General features: G+C 35.6%; 1 protein-coding gene across 16 annotated transcripts in view; it reads left to right on the top strand.

Moving 5' to 3' along the window:
- The window catches only part of STAU2 (staufen double-stranded RNA binding protein 2), a 293835-nt gene that overhangs the window by 121363 nt on the left and 153303 nt on the right, over positions 1 to 19169 (top strand). For all 16 annotated transcript variants that reach the window (XM_070477173.1, XM_070477176.1, XM_070477170.1 and 13 more), the window contains one exon: positions 11183 to 11243. In XM_070477173.1, the coding sequence (XP_070333274.1) occupies positions 11183 to 11243 (61 nt within the window). The remainder of the gene's footprint in view (positions 1 to 11182; positions 11244 to 19169) is intronic.

Raw genomic sequence — 19169 nt, 5'->3', positions numbered from 1 at the left:
AATCGGCCCATGAAGTTTTGGATGCTTGGCTACTCCAGAATTTGCTGGGGACACCAGCAGGCTGGAGACTCAGGAAGGAGCTGCAGAGTCTGGCAGTTGACTGGCAAGCTGCCTCTCGTTCTAGGGAAGGTCAGCCTTTGCCTAGCCAAGCCTTCAACTGACAATGCCCACCCACATTCTAGAGAGCCATTTGTTTTACTCTTTAGAGTTCAGTGACTTAAATGTAAATCTCTTCCAAAACACCCTCACAGAAACACCCAGAATAACGTTTGACCAAATATTTGAGTACCTAGCCCAGAGAAGTCGACACATAAAATTAATCATCACACCCACTAGATACCAGACACTTAAAACTGAAGATAAGATGACTGGAATTTGGTCCCCACACTCACGAAACTGACCAATAAGTGTTAGGGACGAGGAGCTTACATCACGTAACAAAAGTTACAGTATAATTAAAATTCTAGATATGTGAAGATGAGTCTGGAAAGTCAAGAGTAGCTAAGATGACTATTTTTATGTGAAGTAATGTGCTTTTGAATTATTGAGATTTGAGCTTGAAAGTGGCATGATCTAGTTTGCTTTCTGCATAGGACAGTCCTATAAGTAATGCAGTGAATGGATATGGGCAGGACAGGACTGAAGGCAGGGAGGCCACTGCTAGCAGAATTGTTCAGGTGAAAGATACTGAGGGTCTGAACTAGGGCAGTGGTGTAGAGAGGAGAGGGGAAAGACAGCAGCCATGCTTCTTAAGTGTATGTGTTAAGATTTCAGTAGCAGATAACACGCATGGAGGATACAGAAAGGAGGAGGAAGAATACCTGTAAAAGAGAGTGGCAAGAGACTTTAAGGAAAAGGTGCCTGGTACTTCCTTGGTCCAGTGTTTGGGACTTGGTGCTTTCACTGGCCTGGCCCCGGGTTCATTCCTTGGTCAGGGAACCAAGATTCCCACAAGCCATATGGCATGGCCAAAAAAAAAAAAGGTGGTGCAAAGATCAAGTAAGAGGAGTTAAGTTAATGCCTTTATTTGTCAATAAGATCTTTTGAGAATGTGACAAAAGCAATTATAAAAATAATTCTTTAAAAATAGCTTTTAAAAAGTTAGCTTTTTAAAAAAATAATCAAGATATGTACATAATTGAGTAGTGATGGTGGTGGTGGTGAAGTTGCTAAGTTGTTTCTGACTCTTGCGACCCCATAGTCTATAGCCTGCCATGCTCCTCTGTCCATGGAAGAGTTTAAAAGTGCGAAAGAGTGAACAGGGAAGAAAAAATTAGCCTCACTTTACCCTGAGACCCTCAGACTTGGTCTGTTCCTAAAGGTATCTCCCATGTTTAGTTAATGTTTGTACAACATTTAGAATAGTGTCTGAATATAGTGAATCTTGTATAAGGATTAAAAAAAAAAAAAGATAAATGTCCTTACAGAGATATTCTGTATGTATGCACTAATATATCCCCACTTTAAAACCATTAAGATTTAGTGAGTTGCAGCTTAATGAATTTTGACAAGTGTGTGTGTATGACCACCATCACAAGATTTATAACATTACTGTTACCTCAGTTTCTTAATGCGATTTTATAGTAAATGTCTTTCCTTTTCCTCAGCCCCTGACAAGCACTGATCTGATTTCTGTCTCTACAGTTTTGCCTTTTCCAGAATGTTGAATAAATTGAATGGTACATTATGTAGCCATTTGTGTCAACCCTTATTGTTGAGATTCATCCGTATTGATGCATTTGTCATTTGTTCATCTTTTTTATTGTTTGTTATTGTTTTATTCTTCACCAACATTTAGGCTTTCAGTTTGAGGCTACTGTAAATAAAGTGGTTATAAACATTCATGTACAAATCTTGATTGTATATATTCTCTAATATAGTCTATTAGGTACATATTCATATAATAGCTGCACATGCCACTTTATTAGAAACTGAAGATGTTTTCCAGAGAGGTTGTACCATTTTGCATTTCCACAAGCAATGTTTGTGATTTCTGCTTACTCCACATCTTCTCTAGCTCTTGGTATTGTTGGTTTTTCTAGATTTGATGATGCTATTAGGTGTTTAATGTTGTTTTATTGGATTTCATTTCCATTTTTCCTAGTTAATAATGCTGATTAGTTCATCATATATTTATTTACCACTCATATCTCTTCTTTGAAGTATTTGTTCAAAAATTTTGTCTTTTAAAAAATTATATGATTTACTTTCTTATTATTGAGTTGTAAAAGTTCTTTATATGTTTTGGATGCCAGTGCCTTATCAGATAAAGGATTCCTGTCTCTCACTTTCTGTCTTCTCTTCTCCTTTTTTACATATATTGTCCAGTTGTCCAAACACTATTTGTTTAAAAGATTAATGTCTATTCCATTGAGTTCCTTAGATCTTTGTTGAAAATGAGTTGACCACTTATGTGTGGGTCTGTTTCTAGGTTTTCTGTTCTGTTAATCTGTATGTCTATTCTTCAACTGTACAACTGTATATAGAGTGTAGCTTTTTTGGGTAAGGTTTGAGATCAGATAAAGAACTTCCATCTTTGTTCTGCTTTTAAAAAACTGTTTTGGCTAATCTTTGTGTTTTCCTAATAAATTTTTGAATCAATTTCTACCAAAAAAATGTCCAGTTGGAATTTTTCTTTGGGATTATGTTGAATATTACATAGATAATGTTTGCATTTCTTAATATATCTTAAAAATATTGAGTCTTTGAACAAGATCTTGCTCTGTTTATTTAGGTTTTTTGAAATATATCCCAGCAGTATTTTGTACTTTTTATAGAAATATCTTCTACATTTTTCATGTTTATCCCTAAATGTTTCATGTTTGTGGGTGCTATTGGTAATGGCATTGGTTTTTAATTTCAGTTTCTAATTCTTCTTTTCTAGCATATAGAAATACAGTTGTTTTTATGTATTGACTTTGCATCCTATGACCTGACTGAACTGACTTATCTATTAAAATAGCTTATTTTGTAGATTTTTTGCAATTTTCTGCATTGATGATTGTGTTACCTGTTAATAAAGACAGTTTATTTTTTTCTTGCTGATCTGTATGCTTTTATTTATTTGTCTTGCTTAATTGCCTTGAATGAAACATCCCCTTCAGTGTTGAATAGAAGGTTGATTGTTGAAGCAGAAAAACAGGTATCTTGACTTTGTTCCCGATCTTACAGGGAAATTGTTCAGTCTTTTGCTGTTATATACCATGATGCTTGTAGGCTTTTTATACGTGCTGTACATCAGGTTGATAGTTCCTGGTGTTCCTGCTTTGTTGAGAAGTTTCCCCCCTGTAATATCAGTGAATGTTGAATTTTGCCAAATGTTTTCTCTGCATCTGTTGATACTCACATGATTTTTCTGTTTAGTTTGTGGATATGGTGAATTTTTTTTTGATTGATGGATTTTTAAAATTTAAGTGATACAGGTTTCCCCCACTATCTGAAAGTAAAGCAATTCCTCTGAAACCTTTTATAAGCCAAAATGGCCTGAAACAAAGAAGCAATTACCTTAGGACTCATCTTGCTAATGATTGCACAAAATAAATCCAGACAGAACACAGATCCTCACACACGGTTCAAAGCTGTGGTGACTGGATGCTGAGATCCTGCGTGTAGTTGCCACTCTCACTACTCTTGGTGTTTACGGCCTCAGTAATGGCTAGCTGTGAAGTACAACACTGAATGAATGGTATTTTTTGTTTTTCCATAAAAGTGAAAATCCTCTTTGGATTTATTTTAGTTAGCAAAAACAGGTGCTAGTGCATGTCTTTCATAAAAGCAAAGAGACAAACTTTTGAAAAGTGTGAAATACCTGTGTATACATATACAGCAAAAAATTACCATTTTAACCATTTTTAGGTGTACCGTTTGGTGGCATTAAGTACATTTACAGTGTTATACAACTATCTCCACTACCCACTTCCAGAAAGTTTTCATCATCTGAAGTAGAAATACTGGTTTTAGTATCATTATCAGGGTAGTGCTGGACTCATATAGTAAGTTTGGAAGTATCTCCTTTTCTTTCATCATCTCAGAGAGTTTGGTATTCTTCCTTTATAATTGTTGAGTAAAATTTACTGGTGGAGCCATCTGAGTTTATAATTATTTTTGTAAGAAGGTTTTAAGTATAAATTTATGTAAAAATAGATATATGACTACTCAGATTACCTACTGGTGAGCGAGCTTTGGCAGTTTGAATCTTTCAGGGAGTCTGTCTGTTTCCTCTAAGCTGAATTTAATGGTATAAAATTGTTCATAGGATTCCTTTGTTATTTTAATGGCTATAGCATCTGTAATGGTGTTTTCTCTCTTATTTCTGGTATCGATAATTGTTTCCTCTCTTTTTTTATCCTGATGAATCTAGCTAGGGGTTTGTCAATTGTTTTTATCGTTTTCAAACAATAAGATTGTGATTTCACTGATTTTTTTCCCTATTATTCTGTTTTCAGTTTTACTGATTTTTGTTCTTTATTTTATCCTTCTTTCATTTGCTTTGGGTTTAGTTTTCTGTTCTTTTTTTACTTTTGAAAGCCAGAAGCTTAGGCTGTGGATCTGAGAATATAGTGATATATATTTCTCTGTAAGTACTGGTTTAGCCCTGGCCCACAAATTTTGAGAAGTTGAGTTTTTACTTTCATTTCATCAAAATATGTTCTAATTTCCCTTTGGTTGCTTCTTTCACATCCTATGTCTCCTCTGATTTTGTTTACTTCTTTTATCAAGTGCTAATGTCACCAACTATAAATTTGAATTTGACTACTTTCAATTTTATCAGTTTTGTTTTATGTACTTTGAAGCTATGTTGTTATATACATATACATTTAGGATTGTTATATCTTTTTGATGACTTTACCACTTAATTATTATGTGATTTTCTTTCCATCCCTGGTAATATTCCTTGTTCTGAATTCTTTTTGATATAAATATAGTCACTTCAGTTTTATTTTGATTAGTGTTTGCATAGAGTATTTTCCCCTATCATTTTATTTTTAGCCTATCAGTGTCTTTATGTTTAAATTGGTTTCTTTTAGAAAGCATGTAATTGAGTCTTGCTTTTAAAAATACTCTTTGACAATCTCTGCCTTTAGTTGGGGGTGATCAGACCATTTCTACTTATTGTAGCTTTTGATATGGTTGGATTTAAACCTATCATTTTTCTAATTGTTTCTATTTATTCCATTTATTCATTGTCCACTTTTTTCTCTTTGACCTCTCATATAGTCGTACGTTTTACTTACCTTTATATGTGTAAAACCCATAATTCATTGTTACTAATTTCACTTTATGTAGTCAATTTTCTATTTGGTTAGAATCACAGAAAATACATTTAATGTCATTTTTGCTATTTTCAATACTCTTCATTTGTTTAGATCCAGATTTCTTTCCGGTATTATATTCCTGTTTGTAAACTTCCTTTAATACTACTTGTATTAGCAGGTCTGCTGGCAGTGATTTCTGTCAACTTTTGTTTGATGAGAAATTTATTTTATATTCATTTTAGAAGTTACTTTTGTGTGGGTATAGGATTCTGAGTTTTTCTGTTTCTTTCAGCACTTTCAGAGATCTCATTCCATTGTCTTCCAAGTTGCATAGTCTTTTATATGAAGTCTGCTGTAATTATTTTCTTTTTCATATTGATATGCTTTCTTCCTCCTTCTAAAGGCCTTCAGAAATGTCCTTTTTTTTTTAGTTCTTAGCAGTTTAACTCTGATGTATCTAAATTTGATTCTTTCCTTTCTTTCTCTTCTTCCCTCTCCCCTTCCTTTTCTTTTTCTCCCTGTCTCTTCATTTTCTTCCTCTTCCTCCTTCCTTTCTTCTTTTTGTATTTTTCCTGCTTAATGAATGTGAATATATTGGATCTGTGATTTTTTTTTAAATTTTTGTCAAATTCTCAGCTATTATCTTTCTTTTCAGATATTTCTTCTTCCTTGTTTTCTCTCTCCTTGGGAGTTTCCAGTTATATATATGTTAGACCATTAGTATTGTCTTATAGATCCAGGATTTTCTGTCCCTTTTTATTTTTCACTCTGTTTTTTGGTGTGTCTCAGTTTGAGTAATTTCTATTAATTTATCTGTAATATTATTTCTTCAGGTGTGTCCATCTGTTAATAATGTTATCAATATTAATCGTCATCTGTGGTATTTTTCCCTGAGGATTTCCATATGCTTTTCTTATAAGGTTTCTGTCTTTCTAATGAAATTCTCCAAATGTTCGTGCATATTGTCTGCCTTTTTCATTAGATTTTATCCTGTTAATCATAAGTATTATAAAACTTATTTCTTAGAGTTCTAGCACTTGGGTCATCTCTGGGCTCTGTTTTATTGACTTGTTTTTTTTATTTTTAATTTTCATTTATTTTTAATTGGAGGATAATTGCTTTACAATGTTGTATTCGTTTCTGCTATACGACAACTTGAATCAGCTGTAAGTATACGTGTATCTGCCCCCAGCCACCCTTGCTGCTGCTGCTGCCTGCCACACTTGAGCCTCCCTTTTATTGACTTCTTTACCGTTTGACATATTTCTTCTTGCAATTCTGGGTGTCTTATAATGTTTGGATGGACACTGGACGTTGTGTATTGAGAAGGGCAGAGTTAAGTAGTACTTATGTTAAGAAATAGGCATGTCTCTTTTTCTGTCAGAGTGTTAACATGGAGGGTGGCATCAGTCTAGTTGGTAGTTAAGCTCATTTTGGGTGTTTTGTTTCCACAGTCACTGTTAACTTCAGGTTCCTTTAGCTTTGGTTTGCCATTATCTTTGTTTTGTGTGGGGTGAGGTTTTGGGAAGATTTTCCTCAGTTTTTCTGCTCCATCCTCCAGTTTCATCAGTCCTCTCTCTGCTATGCCTTGAGGGGACGGATATCTCTGTGCTCCATAGTCAATTGCTGTTGCTTATTATTAGGTTGTAGGATTGTGTTGGGTATAGAAACATAGTTCTTGATTTTCTTGTACAGCTTCATTCTCAAACTCTGTGTGCCTGAGTCTCAGAAGTGGGCTTTTCCTAATGTTTCTACCTCCTTCTTCATGATAGCCAAACTTTTCTTTTGATCTGTAGGTTGCCTTAGGTGCAGTAGAGTTTTCCAGCCCCTTCCCCAGCATTTTCAGAAATCTGCTTTATATTGGTGCAGGGATTTGCTCTCAAGAAGGTTTTCACCCCCTTCTTTTTTTTCTAGGAGCAGGTAACTTTTGCTTCTAATCTTTTTGCAGAAATAGTGAGTCCTTCCCTGAGCTTTTGGAGCAACAAAATTTCTTGCCTTATCCCAGAGGCAGACAGGATTTGTTTCTCCCTTTTCTCTTGTGACTTGTTCTCTTTGCTTTGTGTAAAAGAAGAGTCTAGTGAGTGAAGTCGCTCAGTCGTATCTGACTCTTCACCACCCCATGGACTGTAGCCCACCACACTTCTCCATCCATGGGATTTTCCAAGCAAGAGTACTGGAGTGGGTTGTCATTTCCTTCTCCAGAGGAGTGTGCAGATTTCTGTGCTGTTCTCTCTGCTTCACACCTGCACCACTGAGTGGGGCTCTTTGGTTCTCTGCTGTATCTCCAGTTGTCCTGACTTCCCAAAGGAAGCCCATAGAAAAGAACTTCTCTCTGGAGTTCCTAATTTTCCTAAATTGCTGTGCTGACCCTCACACAGTATTTTAGAATTCATTAACATTTCATCTGCTCTCTTCTTACCAGTATTTTTGATATTCATCTCTTTCTTCTTTGCCAATGTTGAAGTATTTTGTGAGCTGAACCTTGCCTTAGAGGGCTTTGTCACTCTAGAATTCATGTCATTTGTTTGCTTTACAATCTCAGATCTCTGATGGGTTTGAGGAAAGTTATGATTTCTTACATTGTCTGAGTCATTGTTACATTTCTACATTCTAAGGAAGAGCAGAACACTCTTTACTTTTTAAAAAATACACTGATCTTGCATCTTGTTTTTTTTTTTCAATTACATGGGGTTTCAGTTACAACTTGGAGCTTATTCTGCTGATGCAGAATATAACTGGCATGTGCTTCATTCTTTGTTATATTTGATTATTATATATTGTTCAAAGTTATATTCATATATGTATAAGAAGTCAAGACTTATTCAAGATTAATGATATAAAGACTCAAGATTTATAATAAAAAACCATGCTGTCCTGCCATGGGACTGACCATTTCTGTTTCCTTTTTTACAGAGGCAACCACTTACTACCTGTTTTAGTTGTTCTGTTATTTTGTACTGTTAATAACTTACACTATGATTTCTTGATTTTCTTTCTTTTTAGATGTTATCTGAGCTCCTGCCTTAAAACCAAAGATTTAGTTCTCTTACTCAACATGTATAGTTTTCTTTTCTCTCTAACTTTCCCTGTACCCTCTGCCAAGTAAACACTTCATGTACTGTTTAATTTCTTTGTTTTTTCTTTCTTGGAATTCTTTATCTTCCTCTTCTATGTTGGATTGTTTGTTTGATAGATCTACTGAAGACCCAATGTTTTGGTTCTTCTCTTCACTATTTCCTTCTTAATTCCTTTTGCCTCTCTCTTGTTGAGTTGCCTGCTTTCTGGACAGTTTCCTTGTTCTTAATTTATTTTCTTGTGTTGATGGAGTACATGCTTTCATCGTTTCCTGATAGAGAATGCATGAGTAATACAGTTTTTTGAGATGCTGTAGTTCTGTTATATCTTTATATTTCACACATGCTTAATTGGTAGTTTTTTCTGAGATATAATTCTAAATAGGAAGTATTTTTTCCACAGTTTTGAAGGCATTGTACCAATGTTTTCTACCTCTCAGCATTACTGTTGAAATTCCAAAGTCTTTGGATTCTTTAGTCAATTTATGAAACTTTTACATTTCCTATCCCTCATGATGCTTTTCTCACATCTTTTCTCAGAAGTTCTGAAATTTCTTCAGTGATTGACTGGATTTGTGTATTTTTTGATAAATTGTTTTTGGGTGTTTGGGCTCTAATTCAGAAATTTGTATACTTTAAAAGTGGGGAAACTTTTATATTTTTTCTCTGATGATTTCTTTCCTTCCATTTTTGATGTTGGTTCTTTCTGGATACCTGTTAGTCTGAAGAGTGATTTTTTGCTTCTTTCTTCCTTTGTTTCTTTTCTGTTTCTCTTTTTGTTCTGTTTACTGGAGATTTCTTCAGTTTTGTCTTCCAGTCCTTCTTTGAAATATTTTCCTTTGGCTACTGTATTTTTTATTTCCCAGAGCTGTTCTTCATTCTCAGAATATTCCTTTTTATAACCTCTTGTTCTTGTTTAATAGGTATAATATTTCTGTCTCTTTGAGTGCTTTTTTTAACCCTTTTTTGAGGTTTTATTCTGTTCCCTGTGTTATGCTCACCATTCCTTGTGGATTGGGAAGACTGATTATTGTCTTTAGAGGCCCAGTGATAAAGGGAGCTGGGGATCTTATCTTCTAGGATGTAACTTTGAAATCCATCTCTATTTTCAGTGTGATGTGTAGATCCATCCCATCCTCAGCTGTACCTGGTGTCCAGAGTCTCTCTGTTTTAGGCCTCTCTGAAGAGGCAACATTTTAGGAAATTTGTCTCCTTGGGGTCACAGAAATGACCTGGAAGTTTCATAACATTTGAAAGACTTCCAAACAATCTTTCTATTTTCATACTCTTCCAGGATTCATCTTTAGAAGTACCAGGTGTGCTTCTGATTCCTGAGGCTTTCTGGGGTCCTGAAGCACAAATCCGTTTACTCTTTGTAAGCTCTTTGTTAGCTTCTAGCTCTGCAGGTGAGGTTTCAGCTGGCCCACATCTGCTAAGTTAGTTATCATTAATCTACTCTCCATGTTACAAATTTTGACTTATCTCTTCTGTTGATTCCCTTCATATTCAGGGGAGCCGGGGGGCAGAGGGAAGGAGAGAGAGTTCATGGATTATTGGATTATCAATTTAGAGTTGTTTGGGGAGAGAGATTATTCTTAATGTTTACTCTGTCATGTTAAAACAGGAACCTTAGAAAAGCAGTTTCATTAGAGTGATGAGATAGAAATCAGAGAGCAGCAGGCTTGGGATTCAGTTGATGAAAAATTAGGCTTAGGCAATAAAGCCTAATATTTAAATAACTTTGGTTACTAGTGGAAGGAGAGAAAAGGAGGAATGAAGTGCTAAATATATTATTACCAACTTCAACTGAGCCCTCAAATGCCTGAGGATCTGTATTCTTCTCATCATTTAGCTTTCTTTCCTAGGCTTTTTCCTTACTGTGTACACTTTCCTTAGATTTATAACCTACCTCACTCCCTCAGCACACCCCCCCTCTCTATGATCCTGTCTTGTGCTTCACAGAGAACATGTGCGTGGGAGTCACCTCAGGCCTTCCCATCCATGTGTATCTGCATTTACACATGTTACTTTCTCTTCCACCCTTTCACAGTTGCAAGCTATTTGCTAGAAATGTAGTTTGTGTTTATATATGGATTTAATTTATCCATTTGATCTTTGTCATCTGATAGCATAATATAAAATACTGATTATAAAAAGAAATATGTCTCTCCCCACCCCAGAGTACTTTATATCAATAACACCAGTTCCACAAAAAGAGAACATAACCAGTTAATGTCACTTGTAATTTGATTAAAATACTACTTCAGAATGTCTGAGCTCAGAATGTATTTTACACTAAATGTTGACCAAATCATCTGGCAAAAGCCAGGATATTCCAGATTTTGCTTAGAGTTAGGGTTTAGTTTTCAATTTTTTGTACCTGTCATGAGCAGTATTCAGTGACCCTTATCAGGACTTTTCCAGAACAGACATAATATTTCTATCATTAATTTAACTTCAGAAGTGATAAAAAAATCTTTTACTTACTTTAGCACTTGTGACGATTATTGTTTACTGTTTGAAAACAAATTATTTACTTCTTCGCCACCTTGATAGAGCTCATGTTATACATAATGTATATACTAAATATTATGCTAATTATGGGGCTTTCTTGATGATGTAAATTATAAATTTAAATAGATAAAAGCAGGAGGCATAAGAAACATATGAATGTAGAAAAGGGTTAGATGTTACAGTTCATGTTAATAATTCTTGTGTCCATGGTCCTGGGATCTGCAGTGGAGAGGATGAACAGAATAACCTGTACCCTTTTTTTATTGATTAGGATTAACTTTTTTTTTTTTTAGATTTAAGTTTCTTTCCTGAATTTAAACAATTGGTTTAATTTTTCAGACAGGGGAAAACAAAGGATGGAGTGGTCCAAAGGCTGGGTTTCCTGAACCAACAAATAACAGTAAGTTTCTACCTTTATACTAGCTGCACTTGGTGTTCATCAGTGGTTCCATGACTTGTCCCTCACTGGGAATTTACTGGGTCTTTTTGGGCCTGAGATGCTATGCTAAGTGTTTTGTAGGATGCAGGAAGTGTTGTGCTTGCTTTCCTGCAACTGACAGAAGACAGAGAGACTCATATCTTTAACATGGTTAAGTCACTGCAGACAGAAAACCATTTTATCCATAAAGTGATGATGATTTTTCTTAAAGTTGTTTTTATTGTGACATTATCACAGTAGAAAAGAATCAAGAAAGAGAAAGTTATCTACCAGTCCAATATAACCCAGCATTTAACTGTATTCACAGTTCTACTTTTTTAGGTACACACACAGACACTTTTCCGTGGTGGCTCAGACAGTAAAGCGTCTGCCTACAATGCGGGAGACCCAGGTTCAATCCCTGGGTTGGGAAGATCTCCTGGAGAAGGAAATGGCAACCCACTCCAGTATTCTTACCTGGAAAATCTCATGGATAGAGGAGCCTGGTAGACTACAGTCCATGGGGTCGCAAAGAGTCGGACACAACTGAGCGACTTCACTTTCACAGACACTTTTACATAATCAGAATATAGACAAAAATTTGTAGTGTGTTTTCATTTAACATTGTAGTACACATTTTTCAGATTGTGCTGAGTCATTAGAATTTTTGGTATTTTATTAAAGTTACTAATTGAAATATCAGAAATGTAAGATTAAAATTGCTCACAATTTTATTCCAAATAATAGTATATCATCATTTAAAAATCCACTTCAGTTCTACTGAAGTGGGAGAAGGGAGTTAATGGGAAGATGACCGGGTTTTCCTGAGTCTTTGGGGCCTTGATTGTTTTCAGCTCAAAGTAATCTACCTGTCACAGAGAAACATTTTAGGATGGCAGGCAAATTTTGCTCACCTAAGATGATTCCCAGTGTTTGGAGCATCCTTCTTGTTGCTCGATAGTATGCTGCCTGATTCATGAATCATCGAAAAAACCAATTAGCTCTTCAAAAAAATTTTAAAAAGAATAAAAATAAAAATCCACTTCAGGTATTTCTGTTTTCAAAGGTACGTGATCAAGCTGTTATACATTGGAAGTGTAGACATTTTTTACTTCCTCCCCACCGCTCCCCAAAAGCATCTGTTTTCACTGAAGTGACCATTTTACTGTAAATCAGTAAGATGAAACAGCCAACCAGTGAAGACCCTGGCAAAGTGAAGTCCCCAGTAAAGTCGGATCTCTCTCATTTCTAACCCCAGTTCTCTTCCTGATAACCTTCAGAACCTGAATTAGCTTAAATATATAAATTCTTGTCATGAAGAGTATTCTTTCATATTAGTAACTGCTCATCTTTTGATGTATAATGAAATTTGTGACAATTCTTACCAGAGCCTGCTTATGAGAATTGAATTCTCAGATTATCAAAACTAGCCGCTTGAAAAAACTGTTTCAGTGAGGCAGTGGTATTCATGAATTATTTTCTGGGAATAATTTAAATAATTCGATATGACTCTGGGCCTTTTGTCTATTTATGTAAGGATGATGAATGTGATAGGCTCAGCATGTTGCCCAAATGAAAAATGGAATCAGTTCAGGATTCTCAGAGAGTTTTTAATTCCTTTGTTTGAATATATAGAATTGTATTTAGTTGGGCTTCCCTGGTGGCTTAGATAGTAAGGAATCTGCCTGCAGTGTGGGAGACCTGGGTTTGATCCCTGGATTGGGAAGATCCCCAGGAGGAGGGCTTGGCAACCCACTCCAGTATTCTTGCCTGAAGAATCCCATGGAGAAAGGAGCCTGGCGGGCTACAGTCCATGGGGTTGCAAAGAGTTGGACATGACTGGGTGACTAAGAACAGCACATAGTTATTTGGTCAAGGAGTGTGAGAAACATTCAGTTGGTTTCAGCTTTATGTAAAGTACTTAGCACAGTAGCTCTTTCTTAGTAAGCACATAATGAATGTTAATTTTCTTCCATACCTTCTCCCACCCCCTTTTTCTTTTTAATAAAAATTCTATAATTTTGTGTAGGCTTGCCAAAAATGTCTTTCTTAAACTTCTTATCTCTCAGATTTTTCTGCGTGTACACGTGACCAAAGAATATGTATGGTTTGTATTTGAATGATTACTTTTGGCATTAGGTTTTTTTCAGAGAACATAAACATTACATATTTAAATATGGAAGTCAGATAGTTGTTAATTTGGTAGTTTTAACATGAAAGCACATTATAGATGACCTGAAGCCTCCATCACTAAACAGTGGTATTTTGACCCTCATCTTTACGTCTGTTGCTTTTTTTTTTTTTTTAACTTTCTGAGGGATTTGGAGCTCCTTTGCAAGTAGGGGAAGAAATATCACAAAAAGGCCAGTGAGTTTCACTGATGAGAAATGTGTAAGAATGTGTAAAAGATTTGCTTTAAACATACTGTTGGAAATGATAAGCTGTTTGAAGCATCCTTAAAATTTAACCAAATGTTAGCACTTTAGGACTTGCTCTGGTCTCCAGTAGTTCAAAATCTGAAAGAAGAATGCTCCCTGGCCCCTTCCCAATATTGTGGAGGTGAGAAAGCTGATACAGAGGTTCTCTGAGTGGGCCCTGCCCAGATTACCACAGACAGCGAGGGCAATCCAGCTCTGACAGTTAACTGTCTCTCTTCTGAGCGGGTTCTATGTAGTGGAACCCCTGAGTCCTCTGGAGCCAGCTCCTAGCTACTTTAAATACAAGAAAAAGTAGATCAGTATGATGACTCCATTACCTAAAAAGTAATTTAAATTCACATAGTATGCTAGCTTTTAGGTTAAAGTCTCTTCTACTTAATCAATTTCTTAAGTTTGAAATTCTGCCCCAGGTGTTTCCTGACCTGAGGGCAATATGTGTCGTAGTGTTTTGCAGGCAGAACTTAGAGCAGGGGTCGCTCAGGATGGCACGTGAGGGGAGGACAGGAGTTGGAGACCGCCTGAGCTGCCCGCCTCGCCGCCATATTGTCTGACCTTGAGCAACTCAGTTTACGTCGTCTTCTTCCACGTGCTCTGTTGAGAGTTACACGTATCAGTTTATAATGTCTAGTGTCTTTAATTTTCTAAACTTGATTAATCATCCTTGAATAACATCTAAAAAGGTAACATTACTTTGTAAACAACAAAATGTCATAGAGTGACTCTCTCCATTGTTTTCTTGGCTAAACTTTACTTCACAAATTGTAGTTAAAAAGGAGAAAATTTTAGCCACTCGTTATTTGGATAAATACTATGAAATTAACTTGGAGCCATAGTATACGAAAGTTAAGAGAATGCAGAATTGTAAAGGGCAAAGAAGACAATTTTAGCCTGGTGCAGTTAGCACCTAACTGTAGGTAGACAGAAAAAATTAATGTACATATGCATTTAATATTTGAAGTGGGAGATATTTTTTTTTTAAAGATTACAGTCGTAAGAAACTGCTAACAGTTACAGCTAAGAAATAGCTTAAATGGTTTTGCAAGGGATTGTGATTGCATAGCCGGGTTCCTGGCTTGATTGGCTGCAGATTTAAAATATGGACCTAATTTTTACATCCTTCCCAGGCTTTCTTCATTGTCCTGAGTTGCAGAACATAGACCATTCTAAGTGTATTTTCACCCTGTATTTTCATGACTGTCATAGTCATGTCAAAGTATAAGAGCACATAACTGTAATGTGAGGTTTGTGTTAAATTTAGCATGGGGGCAGTTTTATGTTTGGCATGCACATAAAAAGCTAGATTTTTACAGATGAATGACTGGCAAGTTTTTTCAAAGATTATGCATTTTAAAGACTTACTGATGGCTCATGGAAAATTTTGTAAAATACTTAGATACAGTTCAGTTGATAAAATCTTTTTTTATTCACATTCCATGTTTCTTATTAATACAGGATTTTACTTAAAAGTAGGTTCATTGTTTCTTAAAGGTAAACTCCAGCTTAATTCAGAATTGGACTCAGCTCAAAGGTATTCACTGGTATGTGCCGAATCCACCCACTAAAACATTATTTGGAGGCATTTTTCACATAAATATTTTTCCGTTAACCTTTTAAAAAGTTTTATTTAGCCTCTGTGAAATATGCTGACTCTTCTAGGTTCATTAGAGATGACCCAAGACACATACTTTTGAGATAGGAAAGAATTCTTATTAACCTTTGTAGTATTGAAGTTGACTTATCAAAAATTTTGTCACTTTTATGTTACACTTGTGTGTTAAGGACATTTCAGTCGTGTCCATTTCTGTGCCTGCCAGGCTCCTCTGTCCATGGGATTCTTCAGGCAAGAATATACAGTTCCCTTTGGGGGCTTCCATAATAGAAGCTTCTTTGTAATGAGACAGTTAAATTATTTGGAGCCAATGCAATTTAAATATAAAGCCAAGTATACAACTTAATTATTTATTTGAACATAAATACTGTGTTGGAAATCTAAGAGTATAGCTTACTTGTGGCAATCTATTTCTTTTTTCTTCTTCCAGTTTTATTGTTATAACTGACATATAACACTGTATAACTTTAAGGTGTACCGCATAATGATTTGACTTGCCTTATGAAATTATCACAATAAGTAATGTTGGGGACTACTTTGTAGTTGTGGTGTGTAGGCTTCTCATTGCAGTGGCTTCTCTTGTTGTGGGGCATGGGCTCTAGAGCGCAGGCTCAGCAGTGGTGGCTCATGGGCTTTGTTGCCCCATGGCATGTGGGATCTTCCTGGACCAGAAATAGAACCCATGTCTTCTGTATTTGCAGGCAGGTTCTTAACCACCAAGAAAGTCTCAATTCATTCGTATTCTAATTAGGGGTATGAGAGAGTGTTAAACTTATCTGTTTTAGGCATACCAGTTGAGTTAATAATCAAATGCCCATTTATTTAAGGAAGAATAACCTGAAACTAGAAGAAAAATCTTTAATCAGATTAACACAGTGTATTTTTCTGAAATATTCTCAAGAAAGATTGAATGAATTTAAATTTTCGTGATTTAAAAAACTTGCTTGACTTACATTTTTACATGCAAAAAGATTTCAGATCCATGTTTTCTGAAAAAAGGAAACCACATGAATATTTTAAGGCAGCATCCATTGATTGCAGGATGACAGTGTTCATAAGCATAAGAGCAGAGGATGAAATCATAAGAAGGATATGGATTTAGATATATGAAAACCAAAAATTAATTCAAGGAACAGCATAAGAAAATAAAAAGTCAAATGATAGAAGGCATAACTTGCAGCGTATATAGCCACAGGTTAAAGATATACAAAGGACACTTATAGATTAATAAACGGGTGGTTCAGTAGTAAAGAATCTACCTGCAATGCAGGGGACACTGGTTCAATCCCTGGGTCAGGAAGATCCTTTGGGGGAGAAAGTGGCAACCCACTCCAGTATTCTTGCCTGGGGAAAGCCCGTGGACAGAGGAGCCTAGCAGGCTACAGTCCACAGAGTTGCAGAAGAGTTGTACGCGACCTAGCGACTGAACAGCAATAGAAAAATGCCCAAAGAGCTTAGGGAGTCATTTAAAAAGAACAGAAATTAAGTAATGAAATTGTTCAGCCATCAGGAAAGTCCAGATTAGAAATAAATGTTACGTAATTTCTGATCCATATAATTGACAAGAATTAAAAAATGATTATTCCAACCATTGAAGCAACAAGCACTCACCAGCTGTTAGAGGATTGTGAATTAGCAGTGCCTTTCTGAAGAAGTAATACAAAGCTTAGGCCCACTTGTTCTTATAACTGAACTAAAAGATATGGAAAAATATAAGAGAATTTTTTTTCTGTAATAAACATACCCTGGTTTATAATCAGAAAAAAAATTCAAGTATATTTATAACACTCACAGATGTAAAAACTTTGGCCTGAATTGCACAATCTGTTTGAATTTAAACAAATGATATATATATTAAATAGCTAGGGAGGTAGTTATCTGAATACCTAAGGCTCTCCACTTGAGCCTTTTATGACTTTTTTTTTAAGAAGAGAGAATGAGTAGTTTTCTAAAGTTTGAATGTAATTTCAGTTTCTGAAATTTGTTTTGGAAGTCTGAAATATGTGCTCTGTGTTCTCAGAGCCCTATGGGGATCAAAGGTGTTTGGAACTAGGATTTTTACAACTGAAAAAGAACAGAGCAGTGACGCCCAGATGAAAGTCTCCCAGACTGAAAGTTGGGGTATTAAGAACTACAGTGTTGATTTTCTCTGTTATCAAAGAAACTCTACAATAAACATAGGAGAAAATAAGAGTAGTAAGTACTCATTCATCAGCTTGTCTAGATAGATGGAGGTTTATAAACTCCCAGATAATATATTGTAATTTTCCAAGAGATGTTAAACTGTGTGTTATTTTTAAAGAAAAAATATAGGTAATGCTTGATATATAGTAAATTTAACACATAATAGTTATGACGCATGATAATAAACACTTAAGATTCCCACCACTCCATTTGAGACCCACAATGTTACCAATGTCGTTACCTTCTTTCACATCTCTTGGCTGGCTGTCCTTTTCCTACCTGAGGTCACTGCTTGCTCTGGATTTTACATACAGTCCTCCCAACTTGTTAAGTATGTGTCTTTAACAGTATTTGTTTAGTTTTACTTTTTTAAACTTTAGAAAAAAATGACATTATGCTGTATATTTTCTGGAACTTTGTTTTCCCACTTCAAACTGTAATTTAAGACTGTTTTGTTAACATATAGTTATTTCATCCACTGTGCCACTGTGTGCATATTTTGTAATTAATTTATCCTCCTATTAAGCCACTGAGATTATTTGCAAGATTTTGTCATAAACAGCATTACTGTAAACATTTTTGACCGTATCTCCTAGTACACATGTGTAAGAGTTTCTGGGAACACACCCTGGAGTGGAATCTGTGTAAAACTGGTTATGTGTAAATTCAGATTTACAGGAAATACTGCTAGTTTTGTAGTAGAAGAACTGGAGAGCCCTTCAAAATATCTAGTAGAAATAGAAATATTTTAAAGTCACTTTTATACCTTTGATTTCATTTTGATGATGTTTTAGTTGGAATAGTTCAAATTTAGTTCAAATTCTACTCTACATATAGAGTAGAAACACAGTTGCGTGCGACTCTTTGTGACCCCATGGACTGTATCCCGCCAGACTCCTCTCTCCATGGAATTCTCCAGGCAAGAATACTAGAGTGGGTTAGCCATTCCCTTCTCCAGGAGATCTTCCCAACCCAGGGATCGAACCTGGGTATCCTGCACTGCAGGTGGATTCTTTATCATCTGAGCTACCAGGGAAGCTGTACTATATAAGAATAAGATAATAAGACTATATCATTAATCTTATTTATTTTACTCTTCTATTGTTACTTAGTCTTTTGAATGAATAAAAATTTTAAATGCAAAAAAGGTGAGAAATCTCACTTTTGTCCTCTTTGGCGCAATTTCCACCCTGTCTCTCAAACAAGTAACTTTTGATTAGTTTCTTATTTATTACTCCAGAATCTTTTTATACATATAGAAGCAAATTCAAATGTGGATAAAGTAATATATACTATTATTTAATATGTTTTCTAGACACAGTCTTCCGCAATTTTCTTTTCATTCAACAATATGTCCCAAAGATCCTTCCAAGTTGATTATGTGTAGGACTTTAGTCTTACTATTATTGAACATAGTTTTGAACTGATGGGCATTGGGATTGTTTACTTCCCAGGTAGCTCAGTGGTAAAGAATCTGCCTGCCAAGGAAGTGACTTGGGTTCGATCCCTGGGTTGGGAAGATCACCTGGAGAAGGGACCAGTTACCCACTCCAGTATTCTGGCCTGGAGAATTCCATGGACTGTGTAATCCATTGACCAGCTGAAACTGCTCAGTCTTGTCTGACTCTGTGCGATCCCATGGACTGTAGCCTAGTAGTCTCCTCCATTCATGGAATT

Source organism: Odocoileus virginianus, chromosome 15, assembly GCF_023699985.2.
Source record: "Odocoileus virginianus isolate 20LAN1187 ecotype Illinois chromosome 15, Ovbor_1.2, whole genome shotgun sequence".
Lineage (NCBI taxonomy): Eukaryota > Metazoa > Chordata > Mammalia > Artiodactyla > Cervidae > Odocoileus > Odocoileus virginianus.
This window is presented reverse-complemented; position numbering and strand designations above follow the sequence as displayed.